This window comes from Mirounga leonina, unplaced genomic scaffold (genome assembly GCF_011800145.1).
Source record: "Mirounga leonina isolate KUSES-001 unplaced genomic scaffold, KU_Mleo_1.0 Mir_82, whole genome shotgun sequence".
Classification (NCBI taxonomy): Eukaryota; Metazoa; Chordata; class Mammalia; order Carnivora; family Phocidae; genus Mirounga; species Mirounga leonina.
Window position 1 is genome coordinate 11,679,297 of NW_023270825.1, and position 19,458 is coordinate 11,698,754.

General features: G+C 40.2%; 2 protein-coding genes and 1 pseudogene across 7 annotated transcripts in view; 2 read left to right on the forward strand and 1 right to left on the reverse strand.

Annotated features, from left to right (window-relative positions):
- CPSF2 (cleavage and polyadenylation specific factor 2) overlaps window positions 1–12,886 on the reverse strand; it is a 33,264-nt gene extending 20,378 nt beyond the window's left edge. The window contains exons 1-7 of one of the 6 annotated variants that reach the window (XM_034993347.1): window positions 11,926–12,083; window positions 11,300–11,374; window positions 9,434–9,495; window positions 4,276–4,451; window positions 3,143–3,302; window positions 2,958–3,063; window positions 1,826–1,955 (exon numbers count right to left, since the gene is read on the reverse strand). In XM_034993347.1, coding sequence (XP_034849238.1) covers window positions 1,826–1,955; window positions 2,958–3,063; window positions 3,143–3,302; window positions 4,276–4,424 — 545 coding nt within the window. In that variant the 5' untranslated portion in view covers window positions 4,425–4,451; window positions 9,434–9,495; window positions 11,300–11,374; window positions 11,926–12,083. Of the gene's footprint in view, window positions 1–1,825; window positions 1,956–2,957; window positions 3,064–3,142; window positions 3,303–4,275; window positions 4,455–9,433; window positions 9,496–11,299; window positions 11,883–11,925; window positions 12,084–12,521; window positions 12,665–12,740 lie in introns of those variants that run through there. The other 5 variants (XM_034993348.1, XM_034993345.1, XM_034993349.1 and 2 more) reach the window with 5 other exon arrangements.
- A 232-nt stretch (window positions 12,887–13,118) lies between these two features.
- NDUFB1 (NADH:ubiquinone oxidoreductase subunit B1) lies at window positions 13,119–18,822 on the forward strand. The gene is made up of 3 exons (XM_034993351.1): window positions 13,119–13,226; window positions 17,622–17,766; window positions 18,710–18,822. The coding sequence occupies exons 2-3, from the start codon at window positions 17,630–17,632 to the stop codon at window positions 18,744–18,746; spliced, it is 174 nt and encodes a 57-aa protein (XP_034849242.1). The 5' UTR covers window positions 13,119–13,226; window positions 17,622–17,629; the 3' UTR covers window positions 18,747–18,822.
- On the forward strand, window positions 16,874–17,002 carry LOC118002777 (annotated as a pseudogene).
- Window positions 18,823–19,458: the final 636 nt, after the last annotated feature.

A 19,458-nucleotide genomic window follows, 5' to 3' on the forward strand; every position in this document is an offset into this window, starting at 1 on the left:
GAACACAAGCAGAGGGGGTGGGAGAGGGAGAAACAGGCTTCCCGCAGAGCAGGGAGCCCGATGCTGGGCTTGATCCCAGAATCTTGGGATCGTGACCTGAGCCAAAGGTAGACGCTTAACCAACTGAGCCACCCAGGCGCCCCCAAATACACCTTTTTTTTTTTTTAATTTTTATTTAATTTTTATTTTTTTTAAAGATTTTTATTTATTTATTTGAGACAGAGAGAATGAGAGAGAGAGAGCACATGAGAGGGGGGAGGGTCAGAGGCAGAAGCAGGCTCCCTGCCGAGAAGGGAGCCCGATGCGGGACTCGATCCAGGGACTCCAGGATCATGACCTGAGCCGAAGGCAGTCGCTTAACCAACTGAGCCACTCAGGCGCCCCCAAATACACTTTTCTAAGCATATATATGTGAATATATTTTACAAAACCGGTATCTCATGTATATGCCTCTATACTCAGTTCTATACCCTGGTTTTCTCCCATGACACTAAAACTGGTTTCTAAATCTATTTTTTAACAATTGTAAAAACCTCTTACTGTGTATTTTATCTGATCACTTCCCTTTGTTTAGGTTACTTTTCTCATCATTATAAATAATCTCAAAGAACATTTTTGCAAAAAACTTTGATTGCATTTCTGATTGTTTCTTTAGGCCACATTCCTAGAAATTATTTACTACAATACACAGTTTTGCTAAATGGCTTTCCAGAAAAATTTAACCTTTTTCAGAAAGCTCTACCTTTTCCAGAAAGAATGAGCAACTCACTATTTCCTAGAATACTACCATTTAAACATCATTTTAAGGATATTTAATTTTAAAAAGAACTACCATTTAAAGTTTTTTACTTTATAACTTTTGTCCATGTTGTAACTGGCATCTTTTTGATTGGTTAATACCTGGTCTTATACACGTAAGCCTTTAGCCAACAAGCTGCAAATATTTTCCCTATTTTATTGGTCTTTAGTTTACTGTTTCAGATGTTCTGAATCTGTATGTAATCAAATCTATCAGAGTTTTCCTTTGTAACTTGATCCGCTGCCTTTACACTCACAAACTCTTATCAGAGATTAGACTCACCCATACGGTTTCATTTTCTATTTAATTCTAATCCATCTGAAATTTGTTATGTGGTAAAAAACAAACAAGAAAAACCACAAACTGACTTTTTCCCAAAATGTTTGAATACCATTTACTCGAATATCCATACTTTCCTCATTAATCTGTGATTAAAAGAGCCTAAAACTTATTAGTCTTATATACTTCTAAATAGAAGATACAAAAGATCTTGAGGCTACTGTAATCTCATACAAAATAACTATGAACTTAATGTACAGAAATTACAAAAGAAGCCTCTATGAAACTAAACGCCAAAACAATTTTATAGTAATGCTGTGAGTAGAAAACAAAGTATTTAAAATTACAACTACTGTGTCCCTTTTAAAAGGAGTTTGACTTTAAATATAGTTATATCATAATTACTAACTTTAAAAAAAAAAAAAAAAAAACCCACAAAGGTCCTTCAAATAACAGGTCAAGTAGCATATAAAATATAATTTTACGTACAAAAATTAATCTCCTTTGCAACATCTCCAGAGAGTTATCTGTTTTAGACTGGATACTTACATGTCAGTTTGTAAAATACATTATCTCTTATATCAAAGTTTCCCCTCACAATGCAAAAAATTCACTATTTGAGGCCTTTAAGTAGTTCTAGATTTCTAGTTAAAAAAAAAAAAAAACAACTTTTTAGTTTAATTTTCCCTCCAAAGAATGAAACAATACCAACTGCATTTCCATTAGCTTTTGTCTGGATATACCTACATCTCCCTCTTGTGGTTAAAGTCAACTGCATACACAATTTCTTCTTCTCCATCTTTGACTATTTTCCATATTGTTCCACCTATCATATGACCAGCTGGCAGAGGTGTGATAGACAAGCCATGTCCTTTACCTATGTTAATAAGAGAGAGACAATACTCAGATTTCTTTTACAAGCCTAAAGAAAGCTTATTTATTTGTAAACTATTTTTAATAGCTAATATATGCAGTGATACAAAATCCCAAAGTAAAAAGGCAAACACTGAAAATGCAAGTCTCACTCTTCTGCCCCCCCCAGCCACTCCATTCCCTCACTGTAGACAAACTCTCTTGTCGTTTTGTTATGAATTCTTGCACACGTATCTGTGTTCATAAACTGAAATATTATAGAGATTGGATTTAAATGCCAGTACCCTATTAAATTACTTAATATGAATGAATAAATTTGAATATTTATTCGGTACACACACAATCAAATGTTTCCATTTTTGCTAACCTGAAATTGACAGAGTAACAATACAAATCTCATGGTAAAAAATTTATCCTATAGAAAAATTAAGTACAAGCCCAACTGTTGTGACATTGTTATTTCTTGGTCAACTCGTCAGAGTCCACCATGGCACCATTTTCTCAATTTTAACGCAAGGCTTCATATTTAATCTCCCTCCACAGATGAGAAATCTATACTTAACAGAGGGCTTCCTGACCTAATTAAGTAATAAACTTCTTAATACCCAATTCTAGAATTCAGTTATCTTCTACTATGCTGCCAAGGCACTGCATTTCCTTCAAGACTTCAATCACTACATTTAGTCATCTGAGCCCCTCAACCGTGAACTCTTAGGAGGAGGATCTGGCACGTTACCTTTGTGCATCATACACAGTAAACACTAAATAAGTCATTCCCAAGTTAAATGTGAAAAGGCTTGAGCTATTAACATTGTGTTAGTATTTAATCTGGAATGTTTTAAAATCCAAATGACTTGGGAGAAGTTCAGCGTTCCATATGAGAACATGCTAATCTTTTCTTTTTCAGACCACAGGGCCTATGATTTTTACTACAAATTCCCCTTGTACTTTTCAAAATCAGTTAAACCCCTTAGTCCAATTACTTACTATTGGAATCATTTTTTACCTTTCAAATTCACAATCTGAGAGAATTTTAACTGCTGTATTTTATCAAAGGCTGCATCCACATCATCTAACGTGAAGAGTGTAAAGTCTTCTGTATTGTGTCGAGACTAAAAGCAGCACATAAATCAGAGGTTAAACATGATCACTACAGGAGTGTAAAAAGCAGTTTTTAATTGCTTGAGTTACCTGGTAAAGATCATACATGAACATCTGTCCCATTTTATAAACAGGAATGGTTGCGTAGATAGCACAGTTCAGACCCAGCTTCCCGACGGCATACGGGAGAGCACCAAGATGAAGAGGGTCGGGGTGGGACAACAGTACTGCATCAATTTGGTGAACATGCCTAGGAGAACATGATCAAAATGGCTTCTCAATTTCTCCAATCTTGTTTTTAAGAGTAAAGACTAGGCTGGGGTAAAAGAGCAGAAGAGCTGAAATTACGATACCTAGCAATACCAGTTATTACTACCCCGTCCTGCATAGATATCAAAAGTATGGTATGTGTTGCACAAAACAGAGGATCTCTATGCACATAAAAAAAGAAAAAAGAGCATCAGTAGATACCACACATAAGCTGATTGTGAATGGCTGTTTCATATACTATTAAAGTTCAAGAACTCAACTTGAAATTTCAGAAATTGTTAGGGAGAGGATATTTAAATGGCCATATATTTATTATGGATTTTTGCCTCTGCTTTTTAGCATGGTGACTGATAGCATATTCACTACAGTGAAACTTCAATTAATAAAGCATATGGTCTCACTGACAGAAGAAATTAGAAAAAAAATGTTTTGCTAAAAGTTCTCAGTTTTTAAATATTTAAGTTCTCTTTCCTTCCATAATTAGTACAATACTACAAGTATTAAGTGAATTTTTCTTTGATAGATTAGTATCTTTTTGTATCTCATGGTCATTATTCTGGGCACCAAAGCTCAATATGAAGGATCAAAAGACATAAAAAGTAAGCTAATGTGATCTGATGGCAGACTTTTCACATGGAAGGTTTTTCCTCTCTTCAAATTCTTACACAATTATTCTTCTCTAAAATTATGGTGCAAAAAATCTCTACTGGGATCCATTAGCCAAGTAACACTTAACATTTTACTGAATTTCAATCAACAGTTTATAATGCAATCAAAACTTTACAAATGGAAACAGTCACTATTTGGCTCTTTGGATTAAGTAAAACTAAGCCTTTTACTATAAATCAAAATAGAGGAAAGCAAGCAAATACCGTATATCATCAAGATGGTATTACAGTGTAGAAAAGAGAAGTTCATTTAATAAAAGTCTAGAAATATGAAAAGTAACTTACTTCCTCAGGGAATCTATAATATCCATAGAAAAGTGCTCATCCCAGCCACAGTCCAACAGAAATCTAAACTCATCAACTTGCAGAAGATAGCAAAGAGCAGACTCTTCTTGAACCCCAGAGAGGGTAGTTAATTTGATAATAGATGTCATTTTTGGTCCAAAAACAATCCAAAAAGTCTTCTCAAAAGAAATAAAAACATAATTAAAAATACATCATAGTCTAACAAACAACGTACAAATTAACATTGCATCAGGTTTCCAAGTGGGCAGAAATTCCATAAACATATCTCAGAGAGAGCAAGAGAGAGAGCATGAGCAGGGGGAGGGGCAGAGGGAGAAGCAGACTCCATGCTGAGCAAGGAGCCCGATGCAGGGCTCCATCCCAGGGCCCCGGGATCATGACCTGAATTGAAAGGCAGACACTCAACTGACTGAGCCACCCAGGCGCCAGGCGCCCCAGAAAGCAAACACTTTAAAGACCTATTTCCATCATTGCTAAATTTCAAAGTACAAACATGATCTTATGTACTCTTGTTTACAATGAGTCCTTCAGTGGCTCCCAGTGTGGCTTAATGAAAAGCAGTAGACATGGGGCGCCTGGGTGGCTCAGTCTGCCGTCTGCCTTCGGCTCAGGATCCAGCCCTGCATCTGGCATCAGGCTCCCTGCTCTGCGGGAAGCCTGCTTCTCCCTCTCCCATTCCCCCTGCTTGTGTCCCCCTCTCGCTGTGTCTCTGTCAAATAAATAAATAAAATCTTTAAAAAAAAAAAAAAGAAAAGAAAAGCAGTAGACTTTAGAATCAGTTTCAGATCTGAAACTACTACTAGGTGGTTCTAAGCAATTAATTAACCTTTCCTCACTTATGTATTCCAGCCTATAAACATGAGTATTAATAACACACATAAAACGGAGCGCCTTGGCATAGTTGGTTAAGCGTCCGACTCTTGGTTTCGACTCAAGTAGGGATCTCAGGGTCATGAGATAAGAGTTCCGCATCTGGCTCCGTGCTCAGTGCAAAGTCTACTTAAAACTTTCCCTCTGCTCCTCTCCACTCCACCCTCACCATCCCCCAGTGCACACTCACTCTCCCTCTCTAAAATAAATCAATCTCATGGGGCACCTGGGTGGCTTAGTCAGTTAAGCGTCTGCCTTCGGCTCAGGTCATGATTCCAGGGTCCTGGATCTAGCCCTATGTGGGGCTCCCTGCTCATTGGAGAGCCTGCTTCTCCCTCTCCTCCCTGCTCGTGCTTTCTCTATTTCTGTTGCTCTCTCTCTCTCTCTCTCAAATAAATAAAATCTTTAAAAATAAATAAATAAATCTTTAATATAATACACATAAAAAGGATGCTGGAAGATTTCAAATAATGTGTAAATTACCTAGAATAGAGACTACCAAGTTCCTCAATATATAAATAGATAATTAATGAACTCATTCTTCAAGGTGAATCTGTGCTTCCTTTATTTTTCTCTGTGATGGCAATGATTTCATTGCATTACAATGATTAGCTTTCATGTCTCTCTCTCCTATTAGACCAGGGGTCCTTAAATAAATAGACCCCCTTGAGAATTTGTTAAAAAGCTGTGGACTGTTCCTTCTCCCCTCAGTCGTCAAAAAACAAACACATAGAAATCCACATACTTTTCAGGCGTTGGATGTTAAAAATGCTTGCGCTGGAAAGTAAGCAACTAAAAAAACAGAGGTAAAATCTCATGTTTGCAATTCCTAAAAGAGAACCTGACACACGGTAGGTGCTCAACATATATTTGATGGAATTTATGTTGGGATGCCTACTGTGTATATTTCAAGGAGATATAACATTAGCACATCTATTAGGATTTAAGACCTAGAATTGCATGCTATTAAACAGATGCTACAAAAACATTCATTAGCGAAGTACAGCTCCACAGCAATATTTCAGATCTTAGCTCCTTGAAGTAAATTAGCCTTCCCTGGCCAACTATGCAAGTAGGAGAGGTCACGCATACCTGATGGTCTCTTACCGGCTACCCAAGGTCCTATCAACAAAGTCAGGTAAGCTGTCACCTTTCATGACAATGTGTCAGGAAACCAATCCCACCACATTTCCCATCCTTTTTCTCCCCAGTCACAGGCAAAGACCCAAGACTCCTGGGTTGTTCATTATCACTGATGTGCACATCTGCCAGTCGGATCCACTCCTCTACTTTCTATCCCTCCCAAGTCCTTCCAGTATGTCTTCTGGAATGACGCTGCTTACCCTCACCCGAAACTGCACCTCTTCCCTGAAGGTTCTCTTTCTTCGCCTGATAACCTTCACAGGAACTGTTTCTCCTGCAGCCTTTTCAAGGGTTTCTTCCTTGTACCCCCTGTGCCTCCGAAGCAGGAAGTCTGTGCTCCTTGCTCCTCACTGCAGCTTCCAAACCAGATCTTCTCCTTCCTCCTCCAAATACTCCAGGCCCTCCCAGATAGTTCACTAGGAACCTTCCCTCTTCCCTCTTCACTGCTGGCATAGGTTAATCGGACCTCGTTCCCTGAGGACTTTAATACCTGATTTCGGTCTTCCTCAGTAACTCCGCTACAGACTCTAGTCCCCTTTCTCACTTCCAATAACCTCATCTCACTTCAGCCTCCCACCACCACGGTTATGCCCTGAACCTCATCACCCCTGAGCTGCACCATTTCCAAATGTTCACCTTCTGGCGTCTCATGCTCTCACTCCCGCCTTGCTTACTCAGTAATCCCACCTCGAACATCCTTCGGCCTCACCGAATCTCTAAGCCCCCAACTGCTCTTTCACCCCCTCCTGTCTCCATTCATGTCCTTCCTGTTGATCCACAATCCACCATGAGTATCTTGCAAACACGATCAAGTATCTGGCCGCTCTAGTCCTTCCTTGTACCAGCCTGGCAAAACCCCAACCCTGACTGACTCCAGTCCTTCACTTTGCCTATTCCAGAAACTGAATGTTGCCAGAGAAAAAACAAACAAACAATCCCACCACTGTGCTACTTACTCTTTAAAGTCAAAAATCTCAAATGGAAAAAATATATATACATATATCAAACAGGCACTAAGCACTACCTATCAATCTGAGTTTTTGTAGTAGGTTGACTATCTCTGAGATATGATTTCACATCACCTTTTCTCTGCTCAAGCATCATGCACCATTCCCTCCACCCTACTCTCAGCTGATCATCTCACCTCATTTTTCAGTTAGAAAACAAAGTCATTAGACAGTAACCCATTCTCCAATACCAATTCTATTAATGTATCTGCATGAACACCATTGTGTCTCTGATTACAAGGAATCAATGGCACTGCTCTCATCCAAGGCCAATCCCCATGAGTACTCTGGATCCTATTCTCATTTTTTTACCTTCTAGAGGACTGAACCTCTTCAGTCATTCCCTCTTTTCCCTGCAATATCCATGTATCATTGATGTACCATTCCTATTAGCATACGCAGATCCTCTAGAATTCCCCTATTTAAAAGAACCCTCTCTTAATCCTACAATCCCCTGCAAGTACTTCATCACTTCTATGCTCCCCTTTCACAGCAAGTTCTCAGAATATTTGTCCACAAATGTGTCTCCACTTTCTCACCTCCCATTCAGACTCCCAAAGCTAGCATCTTCCTCCACCAGCCCACCAGAAGTGCGTTCACCAGGGCGCCTGGGTGGCTCAGTCATTAAGTGTCTGCCTTCAGCTCAGGTCATGGTCCCAGGGTCCCGGGAATCAAGCCCCACATTGGGCTCCCTGCTCAGCAGGAAGCCTGCTTCTCCCTCTCCCACTCCCCCTGCTTGTGCTCCCTCTCTTGCTGTGTCTCTGTCAAATAAATACATAAAATCTTTAAAAAAAAAGTGCTTTCATCAAGGTCACTGACCAACCTCTATGCAATTTAAGCCAATAGGCATTTATTTCTCTGGCCTCAACTGGCAGAAATCATAGCAACATTCAGTAAAAGTAAGTGTTCGGCCTCCTTGAAATGCTCTCCTCCCTCTGCTTCTGTGTCAACCCTCTCCTGGTTTTCCTTGTATCTAACTCGTCACTCCCCCATCTCCCTTGCTAGTTACTTTCTTTCTTTAACCTCTAAATGTGGCAGTGCTCTTCAGTAGGACTTATTTCTTTCTTTCCAGGTAATCTCACCAGTTCCGCAGCCATAAGTATCATCTGATCTCTGATGGCATCATCCTTGAGTCCTTCCTTTCCTTTGTATCCCACATCCAATCTATCGGTAAGTGCTGCATTTTTACCTCCATCCTATTTCTCAAATTTCCTTCCATCTCCATTGTCACTAAGATCTCTAGCTAGTTTGTATATTTTCCCTGCCTCAAATTTATTCTGAGATGGTTTTCTAACAACTCTAAAGTCCTTCCCTACCTGTTACATCCTGCAACATTACTCCATTTCCCTCAAAATACTGCTCTCTATACCTGCTACTTATTTACTTGCTTTGCCCACCCCCATCTCTCCTCCTCACGCCAGCACTAGATCATGGACTCCATGCAAAAATAGACCTTATCTATTTTGGTCACAGTTATCCTCCAATGCCTCCATAGTGCCTAACACGTAGTAGAGGGTCAATAAAAGCTTCTTAAATGAATGAAGTATGGCTCGTGTCAAATGAGCTTAGTGCCCTTACCGCACCATTAACAGTTACCTATTTATATGCACTTCCCTTTGCTTGTGAGAGCTCTCTTGAGTGTAAGACCAGGCTTGATCCATTTTTGTATCCTTACTATATTAGCACGTTTTAAACACATAGCAGTTGTTCAGTAAAGAACTGATGAAACAAGTTAAAATTAAAAATATATTGGCTTAGTATGTTCCTATTTGTGAGGTATGAGAAATACAAAGATATTAATTCTCCAATTTGATGAAAATCATTTATAAATACAATTTTGGAAAGGATCTACTAAAAATTCTCCCTGCCGAAAAGTTTCCTGTATGATAATTATATTAATGGCCTAAGAGAAACTCTTTTTAACTCAAATCCACCTTCACTTCCCCTTTCTTTAGATTATGAAGTGAAAATACGAAAGATCTTGCAGACAGAAGTAAATGAGTTCATGTTAAACCTTTTTGCACACAGACTCAGATTTCAATAGGTGAAGATATTTTTAATACAATTGCTCATAACATAATAAAGCTGTATCTTTATTAGACACATTCATTACTTACTGATATCTCAGTTGTACATAGGATGAAACACCATGAATTCAAGGGAAGAGTTCTTTATAAATCTAAAAAATAAAGAAATGAGAGTCTGATGAATGTGGTACAACAGAGTCACTTCTAATTACGGTGTTTAACTTCTATGTCGTGCCCTAAGATGAACATCACAAGCAGCGGCAAGTAGTACAATAAATGGTCCTTTTTTAAAAAAGAAACTTGTCATAATTTTAGGAAGCTAAAGCTTACATAAAACAGAGATAATAAAAGGATAATAAAAGACAAAAATAATGTACCAAATTGGTTATAATCATGAGCTAAAATATGCAGTTTAGGAAATAAGATTTTAAAAACTGACATTAGCGTATGTTATTGAGAAGCATAAAAGAGGTGGGATCTTAAATTACTTGTTAAGGATTAGTAGGACCTGAGTAGAAAGAGACAAAAAGAAAAGGTATTCAAAACAGGGGAATAACATGATCAAAGGCACATAAAAACTGACAGAGTTTTAGTGGAAAAACCAGCCGAGCACACCTTCATATAAGCAAAAAAATGAAAAAAAAGTACTGAACAGAAAAGGGCCAGATAATGGAAGGTCTTGGACTCTGGACCTCGTTCTTCAGGCAACAAACATTTTAAGATCCATTTTTAAGTAAGATGACATAATACAGGAAATTCCGTATTTTAGGAAAATGAGCTGGTGGGTCTGATTGATTAGATAAGATACAGAAAGCAAGGAGATAAAAAGGAAGAGTATTTAGCAGACCACTTCCTCCTTCCAACTTTGCTGGTTCTATTTTGAGACTAAATTCCTCTAGCCTCAGATGTACTTTATAATCGTATGACATGAATTCATTAGTCCTTATCTAAGTAACCAAGGCTTGAAACTCTACATTTGATTCCTTCCTTTACTTCTTCTTGAATAGTCTGTTACCAACTCCTGCTTATTTTTCCCTCAAAATGCCTCACCTGTGTATCATCCCCTTTCCCCTCCTACCACCAGTACCTTAAAGCAGGGCCTCATTACCTTATATTTGGGTTTCTGTTTCTCTCCCTCCAGCCTTTCCTCCTTCATCTCAACCTAAACATGACTGTCAGATTAATCTTCAGAAACACCCCTCCACATATTAACCCTTGCTCAGAAATCTCTGAAGGCTTCTCACTGCTTGAAAAAACAAAAACCTGAATGCCTTAACTGGCAATGGAGGGCACCAGCAAGCTGCTGACATCACTGCTCACCACGGTCTCAACGCCTAGCTCAAATTGCACCTCCATACGAATTCCTTTATCATTAGTCTAGACTACATCGAATCTGCCCAACCAAAACATAATGCAAGCCACAAATGTAATTAAATTTATTTTTCATAGCCACACTGAAAAGTTTTACAGGTGAAATTAATTTTAATATACTTTATTGAGCCCAACACATTCAAAATATTATCATTTCAGTACGTAGCCATTATTATTGAGATATTTTACATTGTTTTTCATACCAAGTCTTTGTCCAGTGTGTATTTTATATTTACAGCACATCTCAATTCAATCTAACCACAATTTCAAGGGCTCAACAGCTACATGCAGCTTGTGGCTACTGTAATAGCACAAATCTAGACTCTAAAATCAATGCTTCGTATGGTACAGCATTGTGCTCTCCCACTCCTTAAGGTGCAGGTTGGCACCATTCTATTTTTATGTACGCATCTTAGGCTTGATTTTAATGGTATCATCATCCATATAGTTTCCTGGACCAAAAACTCTGGAGTCACCCTCCCTCCACCAAACTGCAGCCACCCATTGAATCCTATTTGACATTTCAGAAAGGTCTTTCTTACACCCTTCACTATCCTATTTCAATTGAGGCAATCATTACCTTACCTCAATGACTACAATTTCCTCTTATCTAGTTTTCCTGTTCCAAGTTGATCCTCCATACAGCTGTCAGAGACCACCCTAAAAAAAACAAATATACTCATGCCCTTTCCTTGTGCATAGTATGCACCTTCTAACAAATAAAATCTAAACTCCTTAGCTGGAAATCAAAGTCCTTCACAAGCTGCTCTCAATCTTCCTCTTCGTTCACCAACCACCCTTGCACTGCATGCGCAAGCACATTTATCTTCCCACTCTCCCTCAGTATGCCAAAACTGCTCAAGTTTCTGCATCCAGGAATGACCTTCTCCTGAGCCTCGTAAATTCCTTTTGACCCTTCAAAACCCAGCTGAAATATTTATTCCTTTATGAAGCTTTTTTGGTGGCCTCAGGAGGTTTTTTTTTTTTACCTAACACAAACTGCGCACCAAGAATATTTATTGAATGGATGCTGAATGTATAGGCTAAGAGCAAAAGCGATCATCTTTGCATCGCCAAATTCAAGCACAGCACTCAAAGCAACACACACGTGTGCTTAAAGAATGAACCCGAACCAGACCATCAATTCCTTCCTGACGGATACTACTTCATCTCAATTATCTCTCACAGTTACTCGCTCTCTCAATAATGACCTTGCATGTGGCTGACAGCGAAAGGGAACTAGGCAAAATCCAAGGGAAAACGAAGGAATCTGGGTTGGCCCTCGAGCTCACGAAGACCAAAAGTCTTCCTGGTCAGTTCGGGAAGAGAACTGGTTTCCTAAAAAAAAAATCACAGGGGACAGAAGATGAAAACTTAGGGGATGCGCAATGGATAACTCATGTTCGGCTGGTGACAGGAGGCCAGACTTGCCGGGGTTAAGGCTAGTCTGACCTCGTTTACTTAAGAGCATGTAATAATAGAGTGATGGAAGCGCTTGAGGGCAAAGGGAGCCTGGAGGGCTGGGGCGCTGGGGGGGGGGGGGAGCGGGAGGCCGGTTAACAACTTAAAAGGTCCCTGGGAATCGACTAACTAAAAAAGAACGCCTACTTTGTGCCCAGGGCTTGGCAGCCTCGTGGTCTCTGAACCCGAGACCACGGAAGACCCCCAGCGAGGCGGCCAAAAACACAGCAACCACGAGGGCCAAAGGCGCCAAAGCCGGCGTCGGATTAACTCCTCCAGCGCCGAAACTGAAAGGTCACCGGGAAACAGCAAAAAGAGGGAAGGAGAACACAGGAGTGAATCGTACGGACTGCTGCAAACACCGGGAGCTTTAGACCCACGGAGAAATCACGTCTCTTTCCCTCGATGAGCACTTCCGCCAGGCCCGGCCAGGACAGTCGCCACCGAAACCCCAGGAGCACGTCCCCAGCGCCCACCCGGACAAGTGGCGCCAGGGTCTCCCTGAGGGCCGAGGACGCCCCCTCCCCCATCCGAAGTCTCGCTCCTTTCCTCCGCCCTCACTTGCCTCGTCAGTCCTCCCCCAACGCCGTCCACTGCCCTTCCCAACCCCCAGCCGAATCCAGGTTCAAGAGCGAGAAAAGCTGATGCTCGCTCAGAGGCACCCGGGACGACCAGCCAGCAGAAGCCCCCCGATGGCGGCCGCCATTTTGAAAGTGGAGGCGAGCCTCCGAGGCGGGGAAGGCCCAGGGCGATACCATCTTCGGGGGGGGGTGGGGACGCAGCTGTGGGAAGGAGATGGCGCTTACGACTAAAGTCTCGTCACCCTGCGCCGAAGTCTTATTTTTAAAATATTTATAATGCGCGAGAGCTAAAATAAGTACAAGAAGAGTCCAACGGCAAAAGGAAGAAGAGGTCTGGTTTCCCAGCGCCACCCCTCTCTTCGAGCGAGCGTAGCGAGTGGCAGGTCCCGAGGCCGCAGCTTCCGCCGGCGCCGGTGGTTGGGTCGTCGCTGCCCTTGGTCGTGGGGTCGTTTTTGGCACCAAGGCCGCAGGTGGGTCCGGGGTCCAAGATGAGCCGAGGCGCCGCGGGTCCCCGTTGTGCAGGCGGGGAGGGTCCACCTCTAGGGAAGCCCGCGGCGGCGGCGGTGTCTCTAGGCGCGGGGTGGCGCGGACCTGCCCCGGGTTTGCGAGCGGTGGAGACGGGAAAGTGAAATGGGGGTTTCTTCCCGTGGACACGTGGGCTCACGTTTCGCACCTGACGGCTTTTGGAAAGGGTAGTGGGAGGCTGTCATTACTGGAAAACGTCTTTGGGGATCACCCGGTGACTGCCCCTGGCCGGACCGGAGAGAAGACAGGCCGGGATCACGCTCCTAGGCTGGAGGGAAGGCGCGAGCATCCCAGATTCGTCCAAGTTCCAGCGTTCTGTCTCGGTGCTCCCAGGATTGGAAACTAACCTTCTCTTCCAAATCGCAAACCCTTTTGAGCCCACCATTCCACACACAAAAAATCACTTTTTAAAAACGTAATACTTAATTTGTACTAGGTTATTAAGACACGGTTGGTTCCAGACCTCAAGGAGTTCAGTTTCTCCGTGCATCCAGCCCTGCTTTTCATAGATTATGTATTGTTCAAAAAAAAAAGTCGATCTAAAATGCTGTGGAGACCAATCAGAGATTAGGATTTAATTTTTGAAATATTTATTCATCTACGTTTAACAACATGAATTGACATAAAAATACACACCAGATCCAGTTTTCTTTTTAGAAGTTAGGCGGGAAAAATGGAAGAAAAAGTAATGTTAGGAAAAATAAGATAACGCTGAGTGAGGTCAGTCTAAATGTTTATCTCTATAGTTACCCTAACAAACAATAAAACACAAATAGCTTGGACCAAGAAGTCATACTGCCTGAGTGTTAATTCCAGCTCTGCCACTTACTGCATCTGTGACCTTAGGCAAGTCGATTGCCCCTGGATTTCCTCATCTGAAAAAAAAAATATGCCTACTACATTGGGGACATTAGTGAATACACACATAGTATTGTGAAGATTACATGAGTTAGTGATTATGAAAAGCAATAAGAACCGTACCTGACAGTGCTATTAACAGTTCTTTCTAGAGCTAGGCAAAAAATTTGAACCGTGTTGGTAATAAAGGATAGGTGATCAGTTACATGATTCCTTGAGTCCATAAGATAAAAACTAGTTTTTCTTAGGAATACCATAGCAAGTCCCAGTTCTGAAGTAAAAGAAGGATTTTTCATGAGTCTTAATAAAGGAGACACTAATGGGGTGCCTGGGTGGCCCAGTAGGTTAAGCATCCAACTCTTGATTGCAGCTCAGGTGATGATCTCAGGGTCGTGAGGTGGTGTTCCACATCTGTGCTGAGCATGGAGCCTGCTTAAGATTCTCCCTCTCCCTTTGCTCTCTGCCCCCTCAAAAAAAATAATAATAATAATAATGTGCAGTACCCTCATGGGCACCCATGTGGATGTCACTCTATCCAAACCTCAGCTTGTTTCATTGGAGCCTGTCCCAGGACCTCACTGCCCTTTACCCATCAGATAAAGCCCCCTGTGGTCTTGGGCTCATGACCAGAGCCTGTCTATATCCCTCCTCCTATCCATTCTCCAAGAAATCGTAGCTCACTTCTTAGGTCCATAAATCTTTGTTCTCCCCAGTCATTCACTCACAGTGAAATACAGAGGACAAATTACGTTCAATGCCACTGCTTCCGAAGTCCATTAAATAGATTATACACATGTAATATGAAATGTCTCATGGACTAACATTTGTCATTTACCTGTTAGCGATGGAATCATGGTGGCTGAACCCAACTCTGGATTTTGAATACACAGAATCCTTTTGTTATCTATCAGTCTTCACTTACAGAGTGTATGTAAGAGCCTATGTGCAGCCAGAGTCTCAGGGGTTTGTCTCACATCTTCTCAGATTCTCAGACTAGAGCCAGACAATAGCTACTTGCCCTGTTGGAAGAATGCCAACAACAATATGGCTTATAGCCCACAGGTGTCCATGGGCTTATTTAGAACAGTCTTGGGCTAAGTCAATAAGCACTTTGTTGTTGGTTAAAATACAGATAGTATCTGACTCACCTGTGCTGAGGGTTAGGCTTGACCCCCTGTTAAGAAATATGAGGAACCTGTGAGGACAGGTGACTGAATATATGGCCACTTGACTTCTACAGAGACCTACATTGTCTAGTATTTTGCAGTTTTGTGCTTTCAAAGTTATATTAGTTGATTAAGGCATGTATTGTTATTCCTATACTTGACTGGTTCAAGTTTATTAAACAAGTAAGTGGCTAACTTGGTGGGCACTTGGTCAGATTCACAGAGTGCTTCAGTATCTAAATGCAAATAACGTTACTTAAGGAAGGCATAGTACTAAGAAAGCCACCATCCTCTAGGAAATAAGGTTGCCCAAGAACTATTTTCATCAAATCATCTAAAAAGTTCTTTCAACTATAGGTTTTTCCAGTCCCACAAGGAAGGAGGACCGAAAGTACCTATTTTGTTTGTTTTAAAGATTTATTTATTTGAGCGCACGATCTCATGAACGGGGAGAGGGGCAGAGGGAGAGAATCTTGAAACAGACTCCCTGCCAAGTAGGGAGCCTGACCTGGGGCCCGATCCCACAACCCATGAGATCACAACCTGGGCCAAAACCAAGAGCCTGATGCTCAACTGACAGCCACCAGCCTACACCCCCCGCCCAAAAGTCCCTATTTTGATAAAGGCTCCACAGATGTTTTTGATACGCAGTCAGGTTTGAGAATTCCAGCTGTAGACGGTAGACTAAACCTTTAATTAATGACTAAACTGTAAGTTACATATTTTAAATAACTTGTTAACGTTACATAGTTTTCCAGATTGGAACCTGCTGTATGTAATGTTACACTTTATCATATAGAGTATAGAGTAATTGTGCAACTGTTAACTTCATGGCCATTTTCTTGCCCGGTACCTTTAGATAGTGATGAAGTTTGAGAAATAAAGAATTGAAATGTGTTAAGTGTAAGAACCAGTGTCTTAGGAGAGGCAGGAATCCAGTCTACCTAACCCTAGCACAGTTTAGTGCTGAGCACTTTTGTCGGCAGTATTCTCTTACCAGGGTGTTGTCACATGCCTTCTCAGCCATTGTATATGATTTATTCATCTTAGATTCATGCGTAGGCAGGTACATTTTGATTTCATCTTTAGGTACAAGTTTTTGCAGAAACTGACAATTCAACTCTTTTAATTAAGGCAAATTTATTTTCCATATGGTGACTTCTAGTTCTAGTCCTCCTCCTCTACCTTTTAGAAAACCTTAGAACTTAAAAGCCCTTAAGTACCATAAATATCAATTCGAGAAGAGGTCTTTGAGAGAGATACTGAGATCTAATAGAAAAAGATTTTTGGAGGAAACCTGAGCTTGGATTCCAGCTCTGTACTTAATACCTGTTTAGGTTAAGCTGTTTTTTAGTCTATAAAATGAGGATAATAATAGTTATTTCATGTTATGTATAAGATTATATGATGGCCCTGGTACCTAGTAGTTATTCTATAAAAGTAAATTCCTTTCTGTCCCTATCTTTTGTAAAATCTTTGAGTTGATATTGAGATCTACCATGACATTGTTGAATGCAGTGGTTTTTTAAAATTTCTCTCATTTTATTTCCTTTCAAAAATTAGTTTTCAGCTTTGTGCATTAGCAGTATTGTAGCTAATGGGGTTTATCTGAGTCACAACTACTGCTAATTGAAAAATTAGTTTTCAATAATGTTATCTTAACTAAAGAATTCTGCTTTGGGCATAATAGTATAATTATATTTGTTTTAGCATTGTCAGAGGTTCTAAAAATATTTTACACGTGTAAAAGTTTTAAATTAATAGTTGGAGGGTGCAAATATTCAGCCTTTGCAGGTAAAATTTTCCGGGGTCCAAGATGAGCCGAGACGCCGCGGGTCCCCGTTGTGCAGGCGGGGAGGGTCCACCTCTAGGGAAGCCCTGGGCGGCGGCGGTGTCTCTAGGCGAGGGTTGGTCCGGACCTACCCCGGGTTTGCGAGCGGTGGAGATGGGAAAGTGAAATGGGGGTTTCTTCCCGTGGACAGCTGGGCTCACGTTTCACGTTTTAGTCTAGTATTTTTTATACTTTCCATTTCTCTGTGCTATACCATATCAGACCACTAGTGGAGCTAAAAAGGAAGTTAATAAATTGATTTTAGTGCGGTGCAATTTTTATACTAATCATTGTCACCTGTATAATTGTCATCAAGTAGATTTTAAGTTGTATACTACATTCTGATGCCAAAGCAAATTTGAAGAGGCTTATTATGCTTGTAACATCTATCTCCTATATTCAGGGCTTTCCTCCTGCTTCAGATGCAATTTTTCAAGATATTTCAAAAGCAGTTATATTTCTGATAATCTTTTTTTTTTCCCTAGCACTCAGGATGAATGTAATTCAGATTGTTCGTGACCACTGGGTACATATACTTGTGCCCATGGGGTTTGTCCTTGGATGTTATCTAGACAGAAAGAATGATGAAAAGCTATCTGCCTTCCGGAACAAGAGTTTGTTGTTTAAAAGGTTAGTTTGTACACTTTTTTTAAATGAACAATTAACCAGTTCTTGGAAATAAGCCTTTTTAATATCATATGTGCCAAAAATAAACAGAAGGGGTAAATTTTCCCCCGAGGACTTATATTTAAGTTATGTTATTTTGCAGCATTAGTTGTTGTTTAACCCTTCTACAAAACTGTATGATTATTTTGGAATGCCAGCAAGTCTTCAGTTTATGAACAGGCTATTTCAAATGTTTGAATTTTTTTTGGCATTCAGGATGCACTGTAATATAGAAACAAAGTTTTAAACCAGCTCATCAAAGCCTTTAATATAGCTTTCACATATTATCATATATTATCTTACTTAAGCCAGAACATAGCTGAAATCTGTGGCACTAATAGTGGCTTGGTGCTGTATTCACAGCAACACTGCTTGAGAGCTTTAGACGTGGTGGGTGAGTGATCAGAAGGCAGCTGGCCGCTGCCTGGTCCCAGTGTGTCTCTGGAGATGGCTCTTTTGGCAGCAGAGAGTTAGTTAGCAAGACGGGGTGTCTGCCACTGGGTATGCAGCGAGGTGGGAAGAAGCTCAAGGGACCAGAGGCTTGAGCAGCACTCACAGTCAGTATGGAGAGGAGGTTTACAGTTAAGGATTTTAAGAAAGATAAAATGAATTAGAAGGGGTTTAGAAAACCTCAGATGAACTCATTGAGAGGATAATCGCTTTCGTACAGACTAAGAAATTGCAGTTCCTTAATCAGGAAAAATGAAATCAAAGGGATGCATGAGAGACTTGAATGAGTATGTTGAGTCTATATAAAAATTTTAATGGGTCAACTTAATAGAATATAAAATATAGAATTTAATAGAATATAAATAGAATATAAAATATTGAATACTCTTCTGACTCTCTACCCCCCATAAAAATTAAATTTGTACTTTTTCCTTTCTTTCCTTTTTAATTTCTACAGGGAATTGAGACCCAATGAAGAAGTCACCTGGAAGTAAAGGCCCCCGTGACTGAATTACAGAATGTTCACATTTTAAAAATTAGAAGAGAAATAAAAACACATTCATTATTTAATTTGAAGTGTGATTCTTTTTATGCCGAAGCAGTCTTCCACATTTCAAGTAATAGGCACACTTAGCTTAAAAATAAATTATTGAGTACTTGATTGTGTATTGATGTTAAATTTACAATTAGTGTTTCATTTTCTTTTCCTCATTTTAGACCATAGTACTATTAAATTGTATAGCCAATTTTTTCCTCAGATATTTTTCAGAATTTTTTTTTTTTCAAACTGTGTGCTTTAGAAGGATGGTACTAACAGAAAATTTTAGTGACCTTGAGTTTGGCAAAGATCTCTTAAATGCAACACATAAAGTATGAACTAGTTTTAAAATTTTTCTGCTTTTCATAATACACTTATGAAAATGAAAATGCAGCCATAAACTGGGAGGAAATACTTGCAAAATGTAATATACAACAAAGAACTTCTATCTAGAATATGTAAAGAACCCTTATAACTTAGTAATACAACCCAATTTTAAAAATTATTCATTTATTTAAGTAATCTCTACACCCAATGTGGGGCTCAAACTCACAACCTTGAGAACAAGTCGAGTGTTCTTCCAACTGAGCCAGTCAGATGCCCGAACCCAATTTTTTTTTAAAGATTTTATTTATTTATTTGACAGAGAGAGAGAGAGAGGGAACTCA